Here is a 22,246-nt window from a genome sequence, read left to right on the forward strand (position 1 = left end):
TCTATTTGCTTTGGGAAAGCTCGCCACTTATCCTGTCGGCGATCAACTTGATACCAATTTGAGACAAGTAGTTTCGTGACCTTATTCAAAAGCACACACTTGAATCACGGTTCCGAGAATATTCCACTTGAGGACATTAGTATCGAGCAGGCCATTCAGTCTCGAGTCACTTGCCTTTGTTGGACAGTGTCACGAATTCGCACCTTTAAAAATTTAGAAACTTTGGCGAATGAATAAACTATGTATTCCGTTTATTATGGCGGATTGGAACAATTCCATCCAATAAACAAACACATTATCGATAACAGCGCCATTTCGTGTCATCCATGGTATATTGTATGGATTCCGAGTGATTACGTATGTCCTATCCTAGAATGGTTTGGTTACCTTATTGAATCCAGGAGCGCATTGCATAGCCTGTGGTATGAGAGTCTACTGACACTCGCTATTGATTTCGTATAGCACAATGGTTCTTAATCTTTTTCCCCCAGCGCCCCCTTTCAAAGATTATCGTGCTTCAGCGCCCCCAACCTCATATTGTAAGGAATGTAATGAAGACAATGAGTAAGAGGGAGGGCCGTAACAGCACTTCGTCAACCCCCCTAAAACCGATTGCCTTGCGTACCCATAGCGTGATAAGCCAAACTTCTGAGGGCTTCGCCCCCAAGAACCCCGTATCGTGATTTCGATGGTCAGCAAAGTTTGTGTGGCCTGGTCGCCCCAGGTGCCAGAATTTTCTATAATGCATGAATGAATAGGTGGTAATTACATGTATATGTCGCTATAAACTTTTTATCCTCTCAGCCCACGTAATCAGATTTACCAGTAGCGCTGAGTGAGCTGTTGTATTGGAAAATAAAGGGCACGTAATTAATAATTAAACATATTCGGGCGTGCCCGTAGGTACAATTAATTCGATACCAGGGCCGTAACATCATTTCGTCAGCCCCCCCAAAAAACGTTGGTCTTGCCCCCCTTAGGCTGATAAACCAAACTTCCGAGGGGCTTCGCCCCCAGACCCCCATTCGGCTATCCGCTATTTGCTGATACTGGTCATCTATACATTGGGTGTCCATTTACTGAGCCAGCTATTTTCGCCTATAGACGCACCAAGCGCTAAAAATGTCAATAATTATTGATTGAATTGGTCAATATGATCGGGAATTGCATATATATTGATAGCAATTTTTATCCTGTCTCTGCTCACGTAAACAGATTTACCGGCAGATCTGAGTGATGTGTGATTGAAAAGGTAGGACCCCTCAATAATAATTATACATCTTCGGGCGTATACCAGTTGGCAGGAACGAAACGAAACTTCGTCAGGCTACCCAAAAAAACTTGGGTCTTGGACTTCCGTAGGGTGATAAACCGACCCCCCCCCCCCCCCATCACGTTGTTCGCTTTTTCCACGAAATCAGCTGTACCATTTAGCGAGACTGTGCGAAGCGCGAAAACTTTCGATAATTCATGATAAGATCGGTCAATAAGATCAGGAATTGCATATATATTGCTATCAATTTCTTGTCCTCTCTAGTCACGTTACCAGATTTACCGGTAGAGTTGAGTGAGGTGCAATGTTCCCTCTAAGCTGCGCACGTGCGCAGTGCTGACACGGTCTCTGCGCACACGATTTCAAATTAGTATTTCTTCACTGGCATATAATTTTTCCCAGCCAGATGGAATTCGTCTTCTGAGGTTCAGATTGCCAAGACAGGAACATTCGGTGTCAGTCATTTAGGCGCCTATGGACAATTAAACCGATATGTCTTTTGAAGGCTCTATATAACGAAGTTTTCGGTGTTAATTCGCTCTGAATACTCATTAAGGATATGTCCTACTACCACATGTACTGCGAAGCCATTTTTCTCCGGCGCCCCCCCCCCATATCGCCCCCTGAGCCCAGCGCCCCCCATATCGCACCCTGAGCGTTTCCACCCCCTTCAAAATCGCCAGCGCCCCTTGGGGGTAGGTTAGTTATCTATAGACATATGTTACATAGTGCCACCTAACGACAGAATACTTACTTTCGCCATCGAACAATCTCTACTCTCTCACTTTTCTAACGTTATGCATTTTTGTCCTTGATGTTTTTGCGGCCTATGCACCGACTCATGATATAGGCTACATACACACGATCTCTGCATATTCATTCATAGTTGCATACCATGAGTTTATGATGTGCATATGCCGCTAGACAAGGAAGGAAGGTGCCTTTAAGTATCGGATATGACTAGTCCAGGGGTTCTCAAACAGTGGGCCACAGGAGCATTTTGATGTGGGCCACAGATATATTTGGGTAATTGTAGAATTAGTGAAAGTTTAGTTAAATTTGCTATGTTATTCGCTCAAAAATATATTCATATTATCAAATTATACGTAGACTACATAAACTAAGCTTTCCGTCCTACTCTGATGAGACGTGGTAAGTGGCCAGTATATGAAGTCACAATGTGGAAGTCGGAAATGTGAGGAAGAAACGGCGTCTTTTGCCTCCCGGTTGTGACAAGCTACGGCCAACAGCAACGAAAATAACTTCGATTATATAATACCTGGAGAGTATTCATAGATTATGTCGTGTACGCCGTTGAAAAGGGTGTGTATTAACCTCGGACTGAAGCGTATATTTGATGTATATGCACCACCGCAACGCATCGCAATGGATTGAGAATTTGGCGCAGCACATTAATCTTTGGAGTCAGTTTAAAAATGTCCTGCCTTAAAATCATTGTAGCTAATGTATGAGTGACATGAATTGAATGTATCGTTGGATTGAATGTTCTGAAATCGCAACTTCAGTAGGTTTCCTATACAAGACATACTATTATGTGCGTATACAACTGTACATTGTACACTGTACACTGTACAGCAGGGGTGTCGAACATACGGCCCGCGGGCCGCATCCGGCCCGCAAGACCATTTCATCCGGCCCGCCAAGCCATTCTGAGAATATTGAAATCAGATTTATAACAGAAGGTGAGATTTTCAGTAATAAAAATACTTTGACGTAAAGAATAAAATCCCATAAGACAGCAAATGTCGAGCGTCCGAATAGGTCACATTATACCCGTCTTTTGAAGTTTACTGTTCTCAGTCAAGTAACCATTAGGAATAAGACGTCGACACTACATTTCGAGATGGCAAAAAAGTACATACTCAGTTCATTCAGAGTTTACTGCAAAACTGGACCTAATAATAGTTATTCACAGAGGCGGAAACGACAAACGACAAATAATTGAATTCAAATATCTTTGATCGCTATGCTATTTTACCTTACTCTGACCCAAAAGACACCAGCCACGGTCTCCAGAGAAACTAGATTAGTGAATTGGTGATGAAAAATATATTGAACAAAATTCCAATTTATAATCTCCTGTATTCCTCACTACGAATACGCATGGCCAACGAGGCATTATAATATTCCAACTTATGTTCTCGTCTGAGTCACTGTTTCAGTAGCTTATAGCTGTATTCAATCGGCCAATTATAGTATTTTGTCAATTCCATTGTTTGCGAATAACGGTGTTGCTCGAATAGAGTCCTCGGCCCACATGATCCATCATATAATGAAGAATACAATTTTACATAGCGTTGATAATAATAAAGCATTCCAGTTAGAAACAAATATATGGATTTCGAGGTAAATATTGGAATTATTTGACTAGTCCGGCCCGCGAGCGATTGGAACTCTTGAATCCGGCCCGCGACCCAAGTTGAGTTTGACACCCCTGCTGTACAGTGTACAGCTTGCACATTATTACATTCTTTCTCCATTTTTCTTTAGTATCTCATTCACCAAATAATTGTTTGAAGATGGCCCCGAATGGTTATATCCCACTATAGTGGAACTAAGACCCCAATCACACAGTGGATGCGCGGATTAGATAGTTGGGTTTCGCGACGTGACTGCCACACCGTAAACCCCCAATTAGGAGGGGGAGCTTGAAGGAGCCCAATATTATTTCGTTTGTCATTTGTTGGAGGAGATATATCCATATCCAGCTAGAAAATTTTCGTCACACTTGGCACGATTCCATGTCACTGGATATCTAGCTATAACTATTATTATTGGTAAGAGAAAATCCGCATATTTTAGAGAAATAGGCATATCGTCGCTGGTGGCCACAGAACATTTTCAAAACGGAAAACGGGTCACGGCCAAAACAAGGTTGAGAACCCGTGTAGTCGCTTTCGATAGCGAAAAGAACCCGAATATTTTCGGCTGTCACTCGTCAAGGGTACTCGTCGACAACTATAGTAAGGAATTGTAAAGAACATTATCAACAATCATATCACAAAATATGTTGTCACCGGCATGAAATTTCGAATAATCGGAGCATAGAGAGCGGCCATTCGCATTCCCTTGGGTGCCTTGGAGTCGACTTTTATCAAAATACGCCAACCAAGCCTGTGCCCTCAGAAGGAGTTTGTGTACCATCTAAATTAGTACATTGAGCGCGCTCTCTCCGCGCCGATTATTCAAGATTTCACGCCGGCAAAATAGTTGACATAGATGCGAGTGTTTCCTGACAATTAATTACCCTCCTTTCGTCGTTAGAAGCACTAATCTCATTTTGAAAAAGATCTGTATTCAAGTTTTTTGTTCCGTAGCGTAGAAACTGCCAGCTACACCTGGGCTTGTGAGGCTGAATGAACAAGCCTTGATTGAATCAACTCGCTTGGTCAAGATGTCAAGTAAAACCACGAGTTATGGCCATATATAGCGGATATGTGACAGTCTGTGTTTTAGTCGCGCGTGGACGACTTCGAATTGACAATACTGGTGATATACACAGTTATTTTGAGTTCACTACATAGTTGCTGACGATTACCCCTGACGAGTCTCAATTGTATACAGATATATTTGTTTTGTTTTCGCAGCAATAGCGCAAATATAGAGTCTGATTCGATTCAAGACAGGTTCGACAGTTGTGTATGGTCAAATCACTCGAACGAGATAGTGGCGTTAGCATAGAGTAGTGGCTATATAAGTACCATAATATGCACGCACAATATGTCGTAGGCTGTACGTGGTATTGTAAGCTCCATGACAGATACAGGGCTCTTGAACCTATGAATACCATATTAAGTTGAAAACTTATCATTGATTATAGACCGGAACCCCGGCACCCGTAAGTAGTAGTTATGATCGCTCGTGATTCGTAATGGTGGCTTATGGGCCCGCTCGTGACCTGCCTCGAAACTCGTGTTGGTGATTCAAGTATTCCTTGGATGAAAATCCTTGAGCTCTTTTTATCAAGAATGCTATAGCATGATCTCCACAGACATCCGAAGTTTTATTCTGTAACTGTTTCCCAGTCACGGAAAATTCATCCGGCTCCAGGAATTCGATTTTCTGAGGTTTTAGTGGTCCGAAACCTAGTGAATCATGAAAATGAGTATCCTCATCACTGTTATACACACCCAGTGAGACCCGGGAAAGCTCGACTCGTCGTAATTAATGGTAATAGCGAATTTTACGCTTTGATTTCTTTTGTAACTGCTGGTCTACTGGATAAGTCCCTAGATGTAGACTTCGTGTATCAGGATGGTTATAGAGGATATCATTGATTTCAGACGTATTCATATTTCGACGACTTGTCTTTTTTGATTCAACTGTACAAGATGTTGAAACTCCTTCACAAGGGCGTAGCCAGAAAAAATATTTGGGGGGGGCGCAAAATTCGATGACGTAAATGAGCCCCGCCCACTTGAAGATAAGGAAAAATGGGTTAAAAACGATGGTCTTGGGCAGTTATTGGATGATTAACACAACATTTGAGGCGATCTTTATGCATATCTTCCACTCGTATAAAGTCATGTGTGATTGTGGAAAACTCTGACGTCAACACTTTCGCGCGAAGCGCGAAAATTATTTTGGTAAAGAATGAAAATTGTTCATTATATTGTTACTTGCATATTGCAAATACGTTTTCATTATCAGATTTACCGGCAAGGCTGATAGAAGTGGTGTCATCGAATATTCAGGGCTAGTACACTTGAACTATGTTCATACCACACGGCAAGACTATTTTGAGCAGTGGTTCCCAACCGGGGGTCCGCAAAGCATTTTCAAGGGATCCACGAAAACTCAAAATTTGCAAAATGGTTTATAAACTAATAATAATAAAATATTTTTGGTTTGTTTTAAATTAGAGAGATGATGAAGCACTTTCGCTTCATAACTGCTAAAAGCTCAGGACTTACATAAACAGAGAATGGCCGTCTGAGATGAAATATCCCACCGTGCAAAGTCATTTTAATTGCCGATAGCCTACTTATACTAACATATTGCTGTTTAGGGATGTTTTGCTGGGGTTTTGAAAAAAATTCTATGCAGAGATCCATTTTCTTCTATAACATACACGACCGCTATTCCAGAATAACTTCACGATGAGCTGCTAGATAGAAATGACTAGGCTGGAGGATATATTGATCCATATGTATGTTTCCATAATAGCCAAATGTGCCGTCGAAAGTGTTACGCGTTATTATTACATTCGCCACCACCTATCTTTGTGGAAATGGATTTTCGGCACTCGTTCATATCAAATCGACGACGTGGATTTTCAAGACATGGCCCTGTCTTTCAAGAAATGCAGCTACAGAATTCGCTTTAAAATAATAAACAGTCGATGTTATTTTCAAGAAAGGTCATTTGCTGTTGTTTATCACTAGCCTACAGTTAATAATTGCACAAGACAGATGAAGGTTGCATGATAATTGAGGCAAATTTGAAATAAGCACTGGGGGTCCGCGGGGGTACGTGAAGGTGCAAAGAGGGTTCACGACGACAAAAAGGTTGAGAACCACTGATTTGGAGTTGCTATAGGGTGGGCGCCGGACGGGAAAGTTTTCATTTATTGCTGTTACTTCATGACTTGCGGAGAAAGCTGTCACCACCCAAGAGATCGCTCACACACAAGATCGTAGGCAGAATTACATATTTTGTTATTGCGGAGGGGGGGGGTATGAGTTTAAGGAAGCTCCCCCGTGGAAACACGTCGCAGAACCGTACATCCTGCCATGGGCAATTTTCATCACTACCCTTTATTCATGCGATTCTTGGACGCACACACACACATACCCTATGGAAGCTTCCAGTTGCCAAATATCTTGTATTGGGCGATCGTTTCACGAAGTGATGGAAATCAGTGTGAATTTCGAACCTAGTCGCGCGGAGCGTAAATGTTTTTGAATAAATGAAAGTATTTGATCAATAATATTGGTGCGTGTATATGAGCAAGTGGATTCCAGTCTTATTAATTACTTCGTTGAAGCACGGTTATTTATTGACCTCTGGTAAAGATTGATGCTAGTTTAGGGATTGGAATCGCTGATATACCATGCCGTGCGATTTCAAATTAGCAATTTTTAACGGGATGTGGCGATATTTTCCTGTGCCAGTTGCATTCATGTCGGAGAAGTCTGATTGCAGGGACTGGATCATTAGGCGCCAGCCATTTAAGCACCCGAAAATCTATATCGAATACATGCGTCGGTTTTATGGCCGTCAATCAATTTGGGAGCGCACTTTGCGGAGTCGCATGTTACCTACTTTATATGTCTTCGTGTGTCCCGTAACGGAAATGGTCGGAGCTAACAGTCCCCAATACCCATACTGAACTGACAATTCTAGACTCAATCAACCCAACGACGTTGGGTTACTATCGTGTATCTACTGGTACTGTTGTATTCTCATAATTAAGAATGCAGCTAAATTCAATTGTGGGTATTTGCGGAAGTTTTTTTTTCGGGACACCGATAATAAAATCAAGACAGTTATGACCATTGACCATGGACACGAAATCGCGCGAAGCGCGAAGAATTTTTTTAGTTTGCATTCATCTGCCCTAAAATAGTGTTATATTGATTGATTTTACGAAAAATTTTCCAAAAATTTGGGGGGGGGCGATCGCTCCTTTCGCCCCTCGCTGGCTACGCCAGTGCTCCTTCAAACATAACAAGGTTATTAAGGTTGGTAAAGGCTTCGATGTAGTCAAAACCAGATGCACAGTTCCTGTTTTATGAAGTTGATAACATCCCAAACTATCATCGGGCGTCAAATCGAACACAAAAAGAGTGTATCCATTAACATAATCTTTGCGGGAAATATTTAATGGTGCGACGGATTCCCAGCGACCCGTCTGAGAGAATAGTGACATATAACCTTCGAGTCTGCCATGTTTATCAAAATCGAAATGAAATTCGCGTCCACTAATTTGACATCCATCCACGCTTAAAGAAAGATTTTGAACATCAAAGTGTTCAAAGTTGAATAGATTTTTGTTCGGAACACCGTTAAATGTCGTGGTCTCGACTAAACCAATTACGATCTTCTTTGGCATGGTACCGCTATAACTAACTCTCTGTCAATTTTCGATAAACCCGCGGCGAATGTATGAGTCGACTATTGCAAGCGTATCCAGGGATACTTGGCAGTATTCTTCTGTAATACAGACTTGTGTGCGAAGCTTACACTTTCAGCGATCTTCATCTGCGAGCGAGATAGTGTAATGGTTATGCGTCCACCTTCTCGAGCGGTAGGCCGGGGGGTCGTGGGTTCGATCCCCGGCCGGGTCATACCAAAGACTCGAAAATTGGTATCCGCGGCTATCCTGCTAGGCGCTCAGCAATCACGGATAGCATGGAGGAGAAAATACGGGGGCGCAGACTAGATGACCTCATGGGGCCGTATCGCAACTCCGTCGTCAAAGCATCTCGACGGTGCAGGCGAAAAATAATACCATCTCTCTCTCTCTCTCTCTGTTTGACATACACTTCCATTTCGAGTAAAACAATTTGTACATCCTCCGCGTCACCAAGCAGACAGAAATGATCTTCGTTACGTATAAATTTTAATTTCATGTCGACATTATCCAACATACATCTAGCAGTGGTTCCCAACGTGGGCGAAATCGCCCCCCAGGGGGCGATTTGGCGGTCTAGGGGGGCGAAAATGACGAAGGGGGCGACAAGGGGGTGAAAATGGACAAAGGGGGCGACGGGGGGGGGGGGCGAAAATAGCGAAGGGAGCGATAGGGGGGCGATGACGCGTAAAAACGGCTGACCTTTTTTTTTAGTCAACCCACGGAATTTTAGTTACAAAAGTGTGTCAAATTAGACAACGAGCCGAAAATTTGACCTTTTTTTTAGTCAACCCGCCGGTGATTACAGTTTGTATGCCCAATTTTCGGTACACAAAATTTGGGGGGGGGGGGCGATGATCGGTATTGACCTTGAAAAGGGGGCGATGTGAACCACTGATCTAGACTGTTCAAAAAGACCCATTCGAATTTTCCCGATCAACTCCAGCGGGGTGCTGTTTTTTTGTGAGGTCTTTTCGTTTAACACACCCAGTATTCGCTGCACCAAGAAAATCCATAGAGCCAGCGACATTTATAGAATTAGGTGCGTGGTATAGAGCGAATTAACAGTCTTTGTATAACACTGATGATCCGTGTGAGTAGACTTGGATTGAAGTAAACTTTACAGGAATTCTGTAAGAAAGGGTGTCGTTCACAAGGTGTTATGATATACGTAAATTTTCTTCTTACCCAGTCACTTATCAAAGAACTGTAGTGAGTATTCAAGATGTCTGTTGTTAAATCTCTGTACACCGCAATGGAATGAATGTCACTTTTCATCGCCGCAACGCTTATGATACTAAAAACTCCATTCTAATCGATGTCGTATGATCGAATCGAGTTAACCAATGCAGTGAAATCACACTTTCGAACACGGTTCACGTTTTGACCATGTACATAGAAATCTAGTACTCTGTGGATGAATTTTTCCATTTCGCTTAAACTGGGAGTTGTTAAGTCATGATAGTACAGAAGATAATTCTCAATAATCGCGCTAGTTAGTTACCGTAACGAATAACTGTAAAAATAACTGCGAAGTGAACCTCAATAAGGTGTGAAGCGCCGCGCGGTATCGAGAGGGAAAGGGTTATCACATAATAGAAATAAAAAGCGAGTCGCCTAAGCGTGCGAAAATGAACCCTAAAATAGATATCGCCGCGTGTAGTACTTTATTGATCCAAACATAATCCGCAGGTTGCGACAGTTAGATTGAGTTATAGCGAACGACGTATTTGGTGAGCTGAGTGTATTCCAGAGCAAGTCGACGGTTAACTACTTAATAGGCAAGTTATCTGGTATGACTACTTTGATTTATGAATATAATTTGTTATTCATTTATCCACCAGACACAACAACTGTGGAATTAAGACAAAGAATTGTGTCGGTGAGTTATTACTGTTCAGAACGATGGGAGCATGATGTAACGATTTTTGTTGTTGAACAGACAAAGCAAACTCAAGGATTAATAACAACACGCAAGCCTACTGGTGAGCAACGTTCCCTCTAAGCTGCGCACGTGCGCAAATGCGCAGTGCTGAAACGTTCTCTGCGCATAGAATCTTGGCTGCGCACAAAAAATCCGAAGTGATGACTTTTTTTATAGTCGTTGCGAACTGTTGTCCAAGAGACCGCGCAGGCGCGCATACTTGTGAAAAATTAGAGGTAACATTGCCCGGGGCAAATACTGCTATCGCTCAAGTCTGAAACCGAGGTACAAGTGCTGCCCGCAAAGGTAGATATAAACGAGAATTTGCAATGATGTGCGCCTCACGAAAGAGATTTTTCTTCTAGTATGGTCCCGTACGCGTGAGCGATGCCGATACTGATATCATTTCAATAGCGCAATCTTTTCTGGGAATGGCGAAATAACATGGTTTGACAAAGTTATAAATAACAATGGGCTAGCTTGACGTTAATCTGCGAGAAACTAACGAATAGTCTTTTCCGCGTGGCATGAGCATTGCGTAAGATTTACTGTGCAATTACATGCCGTGAATTTTCGAAGTCATCACTTCCATCAGGCGAATCTGATCACGTATGGTGAGATATGATAATATACATAATATGCAAGTACAAGCACCGATATTGTTTAAAAAATCGATCCCTTTGCAAACGTTGGTCGGGAAATTCTACAACTTTGCACTGAAGGGCGTTGAATTACATCAGCTTCTTAGCAGCACAAATTTTGGTTTTATTCGATTCGTTCAACAGGAATCATCCGTCGATAAGGTCATACGCTGATATTGTTCTTGCTTCAGTCAGGCTTGAATATTCGTATCATTAAATCTGATAGTAAAATCATTATGTCTTGATAGTAATGACCGCATATTGCCGGCAGTGTTTTAACGCGGTAGGCCTACATCGGCCGCTTTATTGATTTGAAGTGCGTTCTCGTGCGTGTATGTCGTCTACTAGTAATCTATATAACAGCTTACGTCACCATTTACACGGGTTTATTGTGACGTCACAGATGATCGCACAAAATTCCGAATCGCCGTCTACAGCAGTGCTCTTCAACCGGGGTTGTCGTACACCCTATAGGGTGTACCAGAATTTGCAAAGGGTGTACCACTCGGATGGGGTGTACAGGGGTGTACCAGATCCGAATCACAATGAGCCGATGGTTAGTTATCACAAAGACAGGTTTATGGGTCAGTACAGGTTGACGCACAGGTTAATGAGCAATATGGTACGATGTTATCACAAGTGTAATACTGTACACCGCTTGATTGTGATGTCATAACCAAATATTTATTCTCTTCATTTAGTCGTCGGCAATAGACCAATGGTTCCATTTGGTGTTGGATAGTATGCAGTTACTGTTCAGCTAGTCATTTGTCTTTTAGTGATTTTTGAGGAAACCGCCGCGATAGCTCAGACTTTTTGAATCTGTACTTCCTACCCGACGTTAATAAATACCGCAATGCACATAAATGAAGTGACGTAGCCAGCCAGGATCGAAACAGCTTCCATGTTGAAATCGAAACCCTTTTGTTTTAAAATGCCGATTGTATGTCCAATATTTCGCCATACATTTGCAATTTAGTATTTTGTTATTAGTGATGTAAATCAGCGACAATAGACTGTGTATAGCGGCATACGATCTGAGGTTACTGGCATCTCTTGCAGCCCATGTGCTATTATCGACTGTGTGTGGGGCAGGCCTGATACGCAGTTGGCTGGTGCGCCTGCTATCATCGCTGATCTGAATTACCGCTTCTGCAGCAGTAGCTTTACCTACTCTCTCCCCAATACTGTTACATTTAGGTTGATTATCGTTCGTAATGTCATGCTGTTCTTGCTCAGATTCCAATTTGTGTGGCGGGGGGCCTAACTGGCTGCGAATAGACTCTGTGACCAAATACTATTTTATTCAAATCCAAATTTTTTGACGGCAATAACTCCGCTTCTACTGGTCGGAATTGAACCAAATTTGATGAACATCGTTTTTATAGACAGCCTAATACTTTCATGGGGTGAACAGAAAAATTTCAAATTTTTCGTTATTTATTTTTATATAATAAATAGAAACTTTCTTCTCCCGTAGAAAGGCGACTACTGGTTGGAATTGAACCAAATTTGGTGTGTAGGCTTAAGTTAGGTAACCTAACAATTTTATCAAGTAGCCAGTACGATTTGAGAAATAAAGTCATTTTTGAAGACCCCTGATGAACAGGGGTGTACGAGTTTTGAGTAAACGTTAAAAGGGTGTACCACGTCGAAAAAGGTTGAAGAGCACTGGTCTACAGTACTTGCGATTACAGGCGACCATTTGTGTCGCCACAAATGTTTTGGCTATAGCTGTTTGCCTGTGTGGCCAACGTTGAGTGAATATTCGCTAATTGTGCACTGTTTACCGACCGCCTTTAATAATGGCAAAACGAATGGGTAGTTTCACATCTCCTCACCTAGCCAAATTAGCAAAAAAGTGCGATTCGTTGTCGGGGCATGTGAAAACGGACGAAAAAACTGTAAAATTAGGTGAGAATTTTTCTTTTTCGAGCGATAAAGGTGTGCTCTGCAAAATATGTAGAGAAGCAAAATATGGAAAAGAACAGCATTCATTTCTTCAGAAAGCCACCGCACTAGAACTGTAGTCAAAACACCCTCAAAATATGCACCACAGAACACGTGCGACATCCATGATGTCGAGGTTTATAGCAATTGCGGGTGAATGCTTCTTAACCCTTAGCGACACCACAGAGTCGCACGTATGCTATGGTGCATATCCCGAAAATATTTCAGCAGAAGCCTAAACGCGACGGCGTTCTGATAAAAAAAAATGCCCTCAATGGCTTAACTTCAAGTCGAGACCACATCGTGTTTTGAGCGTAGTTCCCCATCTTCACTTATAATGTGATTATCTGGTGTAATGCAATAAAACTAAATGTAAATGCTGTATTTTGATTCTATCAATGAATCATGTGACTCGAATGGATACACGCACGTCTGGTGTTACGCACAGGACCGTAACTGCCGCACCCCAAACTCCCCAATGGGGCACCCCGAGCTCGAAGGGGAACCAAAATTATTTCGTGAATAAACAGAAATCATGGAGTAATTTTTAGGAAATTTATGCAACTTTTTCAAAGAAGAAATAACAATTTGAAATCGTGTAGGCCTACGTCTTAGTTTAGACTTTAGTACGTTTGGGCGATTTCAATAACTTTTGACACAGCAGATAGGAGGACACGAAAGAGCATCATGTACCGAAGTCATTACCAACGGGTACGCCCGAAGATATTTGATTATTATTTAAGGGTCCTACCTTTTCCAGCACACCTTACTCGATCCGCTCTACCGGTAAATCTGGTTACGTGAGCAGAGAGAGGATTAAAATTGATAGCAATATATGTGCAATTCCCGATCATATTGACCGATTCAATCATTAATTATATATAATATTCTCGCTTCGCGCGTCCAGGCTATACACCCACCAAGCGGACGCCCAATATAGATGAAAAGTAGCGGCAAAAAGCGTAAGGGCCGAGGGGGGTCTGGGGGCAGATCCCCCAGAAATTAGGCTTATCACCATATGAGGTACCAGGTTGCGCACTGTTGTCTATGGGCCTGCGCAGTGAGTTGGCGTGTTTGCGCAGACTCGTCTAAATTAGAGGGAACATTGCTGGTGAGTTATCTGGTATAACACTATGTGATCATCATTCTGTCCATCGTCATTATAACAAGACAGGGGATGGCTATGGATATTTTAGTGGTGGAGTTCAAGCCGGTTCCGGTATTGGGAGTTTGTTTAAATCACTTGGTCGTTTAGTGACACCTATTGCGAAATACGCCGGTGGCCAATTGTTACGGACTGGAGGTGAAATAGCGAGAGATCTATTACAGGGTAACTATATCAAGTCTAGTGTTATCAAGAGAAGTGAACAAGCTGGTGGTCGAGTGATTGATAAAATTTTAACCCCCAAGGCTATAAAAAGGAAAAAACCAAAGTCAAAGAACACTTCATCCAAACGTCGTCGTAAACAACAGGATATATTCGACTAAAGAATTATGTTGATGCACGCGGGTTCCAGAGAATGTCATAACACCGGATTAAACATATTTAGTATACCCCACACGCAAACCAGTATTGACGAATCACAATATGTCGTCGTCAAACCCCATAGTTTAGGTAATGTCATGGAAGTACAATTACCAAGGACGGATCGATATATGGATCAACAAAACACATTCATGAGATTACGTTTGAAGCTCACTAAACACGATGGAACTGATGCCATTCAAGCATATGCGACTAAGCGAAGCGCTCTAAGATAGTGGTTCCCAACCCTTTTTTAGACACGCCCCCCTTTATAATAGTGAAAATTTCGCGCCCCCTTATCGCCATATCACAAAATCCAACCGGGGTGCTTGCAGGCTCAACAGATTGTTTGATGGCATGGAAGGTTATGACTGTTGATGAGAGTATTAAAAAATATGAAATTCGGTCTATATATGGAGAAACATAATCTAGTACGTTTCTAGTATGAAGTTGTCCCCGATTCTACCCCATTATCTACGACGTAAGTAACGTTATAAATTTCTACTGAAGTATACCAGTACAAGTAACGACAGCGATGGATTTGTTTCAGGGGGAATCAAAGACATAATTTTCTTGACTTTTTTTGCGAGCCATTCCCGGCTGATTTTTCTTGGATTGTTGCTAATGTCGGAGGACGTGCAGGGCATGCTGTATTGTTCCGACGACCAGGACAATGAAGATTCGGCCCCGCGAGACACGGTGACCGGTTTCTTTGACTCGACTTTGCCTGTACGCTGTTTTTTCAAGTCCTAATCTGATAACTCCCGGCAGGTGTCTGGCAATTGTTCCGAGATTCAGATCATCGAATCACTGACTCGATACCACCGGAGGCCGATATTTGCGAAGGAAGCTCTCTACGCCCTGTTTACCCACACACAGCACGCGCCACAATATAACAAGCACCAGCTAGAAGTGAGTTACGACTCTGATTTTTTACATTATTTCGTCCTGCCACATTACCGAGCGAGATAGTTATAAATAGTTATGCATCCGGCTTCTCAAGCGGTAGGTCGTGGGTTCGATCCCTGGCCGGGTCATACCAAAGACTCGAAAATTGGTATCCGCAGCTATCCTGCTAGGCGCTCAGCAATCACGGATAGCATGGAGGAGGAAAAAAACCGGGGGCGCAGACTTAGATGACACCATGGGGCCGTATCGCAACTCCGTCGTCAAAGCATCTCGATGGTGCAGGCGAAAAACAATACCATATCTCTCTCTCTCTATTCGAGCCCGGCCGATTATTATCGGATTATTATCCGATTATTATCTTGGTATCAAGTCACTACCATCGAGTCACAACTAATTGCACATTTTGACTCGAGTCGAGTCAAGTCAAGTCAAGTCAATCGATTTTTGAAGGTGACTCGAGTCAAGTCACTCGTTTTTGTCAAGTCAAGTCAAGTGACTCGTGTATAGTCAAGTCAAGTCACGAATAGGGCTGGGCATAATGACTCGAGTACTCGAATCTGAATCGAGTAGTAATTTTAATGATTCGAGTCGAGTAGTAAACGATGATTATTTTCGAGTACTGAAATTATAAGCTCCTCGCAACTGACAGTCATTTATCGACGATAATTTTTATCGACGATAATTTTTATCGACGATAATTATAGTTTCGGTACTATTTTCCACTGTGCAAGCCTTGAAACCTTAATTGGCCATATCTCAGCGTACGAAACGTACAGTACAAAGCTACTAACGTTACTGGAAATAACACATTTCCGCAAGTCCTGACCATCCCACAACATTGCCACAAAGTGCAATGAAATCGGTATGGCCGAAAAAATACCAAAGTAACTTTAGGCCTACTGTAATGGATTACAGGCATTATATTCTTTCGGGTGGCATGAAAGGTACATATTTGAAATCTTCCATTCTGTTATGACGCCATAATGAGTGATACTCGAATACTCGAGACGAAGAATAATACGTGATTCAGAATCGAATCACTCAGGTAAGCCTACTCGATTTTGCCCAGCCCAAATCACGAGTCAAGTCACGATTCAAGGCAAATTCAATTTTCGAAGTATTCATGATGATTCTAATATGGGTGAAAGACAGCTTTATTGATCATTTATCCTGTATGCATGTATGCATCTATAGGGGGAGGGGTGCTTCTCGGCCTTTTGTACCATGTCTGTCTAGTGTTTATTCATAGAACTATCCGTCCATATAGTGAACAAAACAACGTAACATGTGATTGTACCGTGGAAGGACTTTTCAATGGCGAGCTAAACGAAAGTGGAATATTGTGGAGATTGCATGATGTAACAAAATGCTCAAGCGTATCTGGTTGATTGCATGTGTCACACAGTCTCGTTTCATGAAGCAAAGTCTGTGCAGATGAGCGTTTAGTCTACAATGCCCGTTTGCATTCGAATGCGAATAGACGACTCTCTACGTCTACGAGAAAGCGACGGCATAGTCGTGTGATCATCGATACTTGAAAAAATTCGTCGATATTACGACTTGCGAGTCAATGTCCATTTGATTCCAGTGATTAACCCATTGGGTTTTGCAGAATTTATGAATTAGGGAATTTGCTTCATTCGTAGATATATCCTGCTTTTCCATGTTGGCTGATAGATCATTCGCTGTGTCTCGCACAGGTTGATCAGCTGTCTCGTTGAAACCAACATTCTTGTGTCCAGGGATCCATACCATCGAAACTGCTTTCTTCTTGAAGACCGCGTCGTTGTTCCGTTCTTGCGTATCTAACGACGATGCTGTTCGTTGTGTTACACATGTTGATTGCTGTCAGGGCGCTTTCGCTGTCTGAAAAAAAATCGTGATATTAGAATTTGGCAAGCATTTTACTGTAATCCAGTCCAACACCGCTCTTATTGCAATAAGCTCTGCTGAAAATATAGACAATGGCTGGTGAGTTTCCTGCAGGGCAAGTACACCAGGTTTTCCATCAAGTCATCCTATGAAATATTTTAATACCGGGATATTTCCATAAATGCTCCTACAATTCCATTGAAGTATTTTTAATTTACCTCTGAAGGTGAAGTTTGTGTGAGGTCCATTATTGTATATACACGTCAGTAAGTAGTTTGTGGCGAAACATGTCCGCAGTGTTGATCGATGCTCAAGGTTTCTTCTCGATTTAGTTGCAATCCGGGAAGTACTCTTCCAAGTTATTTCTTTGCGGTCTCCGATATGACCTTTTCTGTGTCAATTTCCTGTAGCCGAATTGTGAAGGCCGTGTGTATTACCGTTCGCAGAGGGCCTGGGTTTAAAAATCGAAACCCGGTCCTTTTGAAACGCCAATTCTATCTCCAATTACTGGTATTCCATGAAACAATAGGGTTTTTCCGGGGGTTAAGACACACAGTCAACTCATACATATAATTTGTGATGATACGCCTGTCTTGGCAATTATTGGTTGCAGGTAAATACACCTGATCAGTAGTCGAATTATAACTGTTGGGGCTGCACGTCGTGTGCAGTGGCGCATACAGGGGAGGTCGTGATTCGAAATTGAAGCCCAGTCTGTCTGAAATGCTAATTCTATCTTCAATATTTATAAGCTCATTTGTAATCAAGCAATTGGTAACACGCAGTTTCGGCCTAACAATACAGCGTCACTTTCCAAGGTTAAACCTCACATTTCTGAGCTGGTAACTTAAATGGAACAGCAGATTTGCCATGAATATTCATTATAATATTTTCGTTTGTGTGGATATCATATGTAAATGTTTTTTCTTCTTTCTCTTAGCACTCTGTTGATGCACAGTTCATTTTGCGTACCATCAATCTAAAGCAGGGCCTCTCAAAGGGTGGGCCACAGGAGTAATTTGAGGTGGGCCACAGAGCTATTTGGAAATTTGTAGATTGGCGAATGTCAAGTTAATTTGTTAGATCTCCAGAAATATATTCATATTATCGAATTATACGTATTATACATAAAGCTTTTCATCCGACTCTGATGAGACTTAGTGTACGGTTGCCATACGTCCGGAATTTGAGTGTGCTAACTAGCGTCCGAGAGGAAATCCTAAAATATGCATAAATGTCCGGAATATTGATGGCCTGAAGACGGCGCAAAATTCTTTCCTGAATCAAAATAATACAATAACATTTTTAGTTCAAAATTATGATACTTGGAATTTTTTTCGCGCTGCGCGCGATTTAGCGTCATGTTTCGATCCATATTGATCTTGATATGGGTATCCCTCCCTCGCAAAAATAAAATCAAAATGGCCATCATTTTCAGAAATAAGACTACCGTAATTTTCGGAATATAGTGCGCCCCCATGTATAATACGCACCCTTAAAATGACGTGTATATTCTGGGGAAAAGCCTGTACCCATGTATAGCACCAGAGGTGGTCAAAGTAGTCAAGAAAGCTACTCAAGTAGAAGTAGAAGTAGCGACGAAAAAATCTACTCAAGTACGAGTAGAAGTACTTCTTCCATAAGCAAGGTAAATCTACTTGAAGTAGAAGTAGAATTGATTGACTTTAAAAGTACTCAAGTAAGTAAGTAGTTGTGAAAACGATCCTAATTCGTCCACATGGATTGTAAAATGGTGCAAATTGAGCTAAGCGAAAGGTGACGAGCTTGATTCATATTGATGCATACCAGCAGGTATCCAATTTTCGATAGCATAAGCATTCGTCCACATCATGGGAAGAAAATGATAGAATTGATATGGAAATGCGATACGTATCCTCTGTTTTCTCGAACAGCACGTTTTAGAAAATAGCATGGTATGGCGCCATCCCCCATATTATGAAGTCCGTAGTTTAGTCGAAGAGCAATACGAAGAAGTTGTCTAGGATACGGTGTAAACACTTTGCGCGATTAGTAAACGTTAAATAATATGGTGGTGGTGGACCGTAAAAATGCGATATTGTGTAGCTTTATTTCCGGAAATTAAAGGCATTACTATACACTTGCTTTTATAGCCTACTTCAACATGCATGTTATCCAGACAAAATACTGATTTTAATTATAACTCAAAGTATGATACTGGGAATTGAAAATGGAACATAAATACTACTTTTAAAAGCGGAACACGTTTTTCATGTCTTTAGTCCAGAAAATTTCAAAGGTGGTATGCTAAAACAGCTCTAAAACTAACAAAAAAATGTCAGAGTCCACTTTTCCAGGTTAGGACGCACCACGAACATGCTAGATTACGATATGACAATTAAATGCTAGATTGCGAAACATCAGTTTCAAACGTTTTGATGATTCGTATATACCGTGATGAATTATTTCATATGGGCGAAGGGGGATAATGTGGTGTAAACGCAGGGATATCTAGATATCTAATTCTAGATATCCCTGTGTGAACGAAACCACGCCAACCCGCTACCTAAAATATATTCATCGATACTTCCGTGAAATCATACTGGTAACTCCGTATATCCATCACTGCGCGCAAAGCACGACAAAAATTCTGGGCTTTACTCAATTTTTATGAAAATTAAATGTTGATACTCCGTGAAAACAGCCCCGAAATTCCTCAGGCTATCTTCCTGATTGAAAGATTGAACTACTTCTACTTGACAAACTGAAAATAGCGAAAAGTAAGTAAGTAGATCACCATATATTACGAAGTAGAAGTAGAAGTAGCGAATCAGATGTACTTGAGTAAGTACCAGAAGTAGAGGATAACTACTTGAGTACTTCGAAAAAGTATAAGTACTTCGTTACTGACCACCTCTGTATAGCACGCACCCTGCATTCGCAGTACATGAGTACATGAATAGTTGCGGTTTAGTATTCGATGTTGTTCTGTTTTGCGACGTCACTGTCGAACAATCATGACATACTGATTGCTAATCATAATACAATTAACGGCATTGTCTCTAAACGAGAGTGGATAGTAGCCAAAGCCTGCGAGGTCGGCGACGCGATAGCTCAGGCTAGCGACACACGACATCTTGCGCACGTGGCCTATTACAATTACAGATGCGATTGCTCAGGCCAACGGTTATGTCGGGCGCACCAGTCCTGTTGGAGATGCGACTGATTACGCACGCGATTATATCTTACGCACATGACCTCTTATGTATGCGATTGTTAAGGCCTGTCGTTGACGAGATGAATCAACAAGGATTGCCTCGCAGTCGCACGCTTGTAGCAATCAGCGACCTAATTTCGCTCGCGTACAAACGGCAAACCAACTCAGCAAGAGATCGCGTGCTTTGCAGACGACTCTCGTTAATTAGAAACTCGCTTTCCGTTAATTGGCAACACGCTTCTCTATTTGGCAGCGCGTTACACTCTATAATACGAATTACGGGGCCCAATGGCTAGAGGTGATGCGCGATTTAAACAAACATGAAGGAAGGTGTGATTTCAAGTATGTGATCGAGGGATTTTTTTTAAGGCTTGCTGTACCCATGTATAATACGCACCCCCCTATTTTAGGAAAAAAATTCGGTAAAATTTTGCGCATTATACATGGAAAATTACGGTAATTGTAATCGCAATTATAAGAGAACGGTGAATTCCTATAGTGACGGTTAAGGCCGTTTGGATGCTTTAGTGCAGTGGTTCTCATATACTGGGCAGCGTGAAACCATCTGAAGGGGGCACGAAGATGCGGTAAACTGAAATGTTTTTCGCGCCCCGCGCGATTTATCTACAATTCATAGTTGTTTATCTGAGTATAGTGCGGATTTGATATTTGAGACATCTCTCATCAACATTACTAACATTCCATGCCATCAAAGAATCCGTTGGGATTTCTAGCATTCTGGTTGCATTTTGTGATATGACGATAAGGGGGCGCCAAATTTTTCACTGTCATAAAGGGGGGCGTGTCTAAAAAAGTTTGAGGTTTGAGGTTCTGAACCTGAGGGTTGTTGATTGAGCTCTTCTGGGGATCGAGGAGATATGTTGAACGTAATCAGCTGCCCATTCCATTCTGAGTAAGTCGGGGAAAAGGTGCAACCATTTTTTTAGTAATCATCTTGACAAACTTTGAGATGGACCACGGAACATTTTCATATTGGAAATGGATTCGCGACCATGAAAGATTGGGTTTACGTGTGACATTAAGTTGATTTAATGTTGTACATAGTACATATACGTACCCCGCGTTTTCGAACTCAATAAACTCTGACTGACGTGAATTTGATGTAGATTTACCGTACTTCGGCAGATCGATACCATAAACTAGCCCCAATTGCAATTTATTATCAATTTTCAACTTTCTGTGGAAGTACCGCAACGAATTGTAATGGATTGAGGAGTTAGCGCAGCTCATTAATCTTTGGCGTCGGTCTGAAAATGTCCGGTCTTTAAATCATTGTACATAGTGTAAGAGTCACATGAATTGATTGTATCATTTGATTTAATGTTCTGACATCGCCACTTCAATAGGTACAAGACATACTATGTACATTGTACAGCTAACATCCTATTATCTCCACTTTTGGGGGAGCTCTAAGTTACCTAAAATTATTTCGTTGGTTGTTTGTTGGAGATTTATTCAACTTGAAAAATTTTCGTCGCGCCTCGCGTGATTTCACGTTCATGCCGCCCTAAATTTAAATATGATTAGTAAGAGAACAATGCCCACAATATAGAGAAATAGCCATATCGCCGGTGGCGATTACCATTCATTAAAGGGGATTATGGCTCTATATAGTCTAGGATAAGAGGTGGGCCACAGAACATTTCCAAACCGGAAAATGGACCACAGCCAAAAAATGGCTGAGAACCCCTGATCGTAGTAATGTATTGGACGTGTGGTTAGATGTGTATTGTGGTATGTTTTTGTTTTTATGATTCAGCAAAGATCTGGTGTTCAGCGAAGGCTTATGCAGATTAGTACAAGTGTTCCTCGGGTTAGTAAAGACTAAGAGCCGTCGTA

At 41.7% G+C, this 22,246-nt stretch overlaps 1 protein-coding gene across 1 annotated transcript in view; it reads left to right on the plus strand.

Annotated features, from left to right (window-relative positions):
- The first annotated feature begins 9,911 nt into the window (after positions 1-9,911).
- Positions 9,912-22,246, plus strand: part of LOC145437261 (protein zyg-11 homolog) — a 29,846-nt gene continuing 17,511 nt past the window's right edge. Inside the window, exons 1-5 of the mRNA XM_080314456.1 lie at positions 9,912-10,150; positions 10,214-10,251; positions 10,312-10,354; positions 14,960-15,108; positions 15,181-15,321. Coding sequence (XP_080170582.1) covers positions 15,034-15,108; positions 15,181-15,321 — 216 coding nt within the window. The 5' untranslated portion in view covers positions 9,912-10,150; positions 10,214-10,251; positions 10,312-10,354; positions 14,960-15,033. The remainder of the gene's footprint in view (positions 10,151-10,213; positions 10,252-10,311; positions 10,355-14,959; positions 15,109-15,180; positions 15,322-22,246) is intronic.

This window comes from Botryllus schlosseri, chromosome 4 (genome assembly GCF_051294905.1).
Source record: "Botryllus schlosseri isolate E-star chromosome 4, Bs_hap1, whole genome shotgun sequence".
Lineage (NCBI taxonomy): Eukaryota > Metazoa > Chordata > Ascidiacea > Stolidobranchia > Styelidae > Botryllus > Botryllus schlosseri.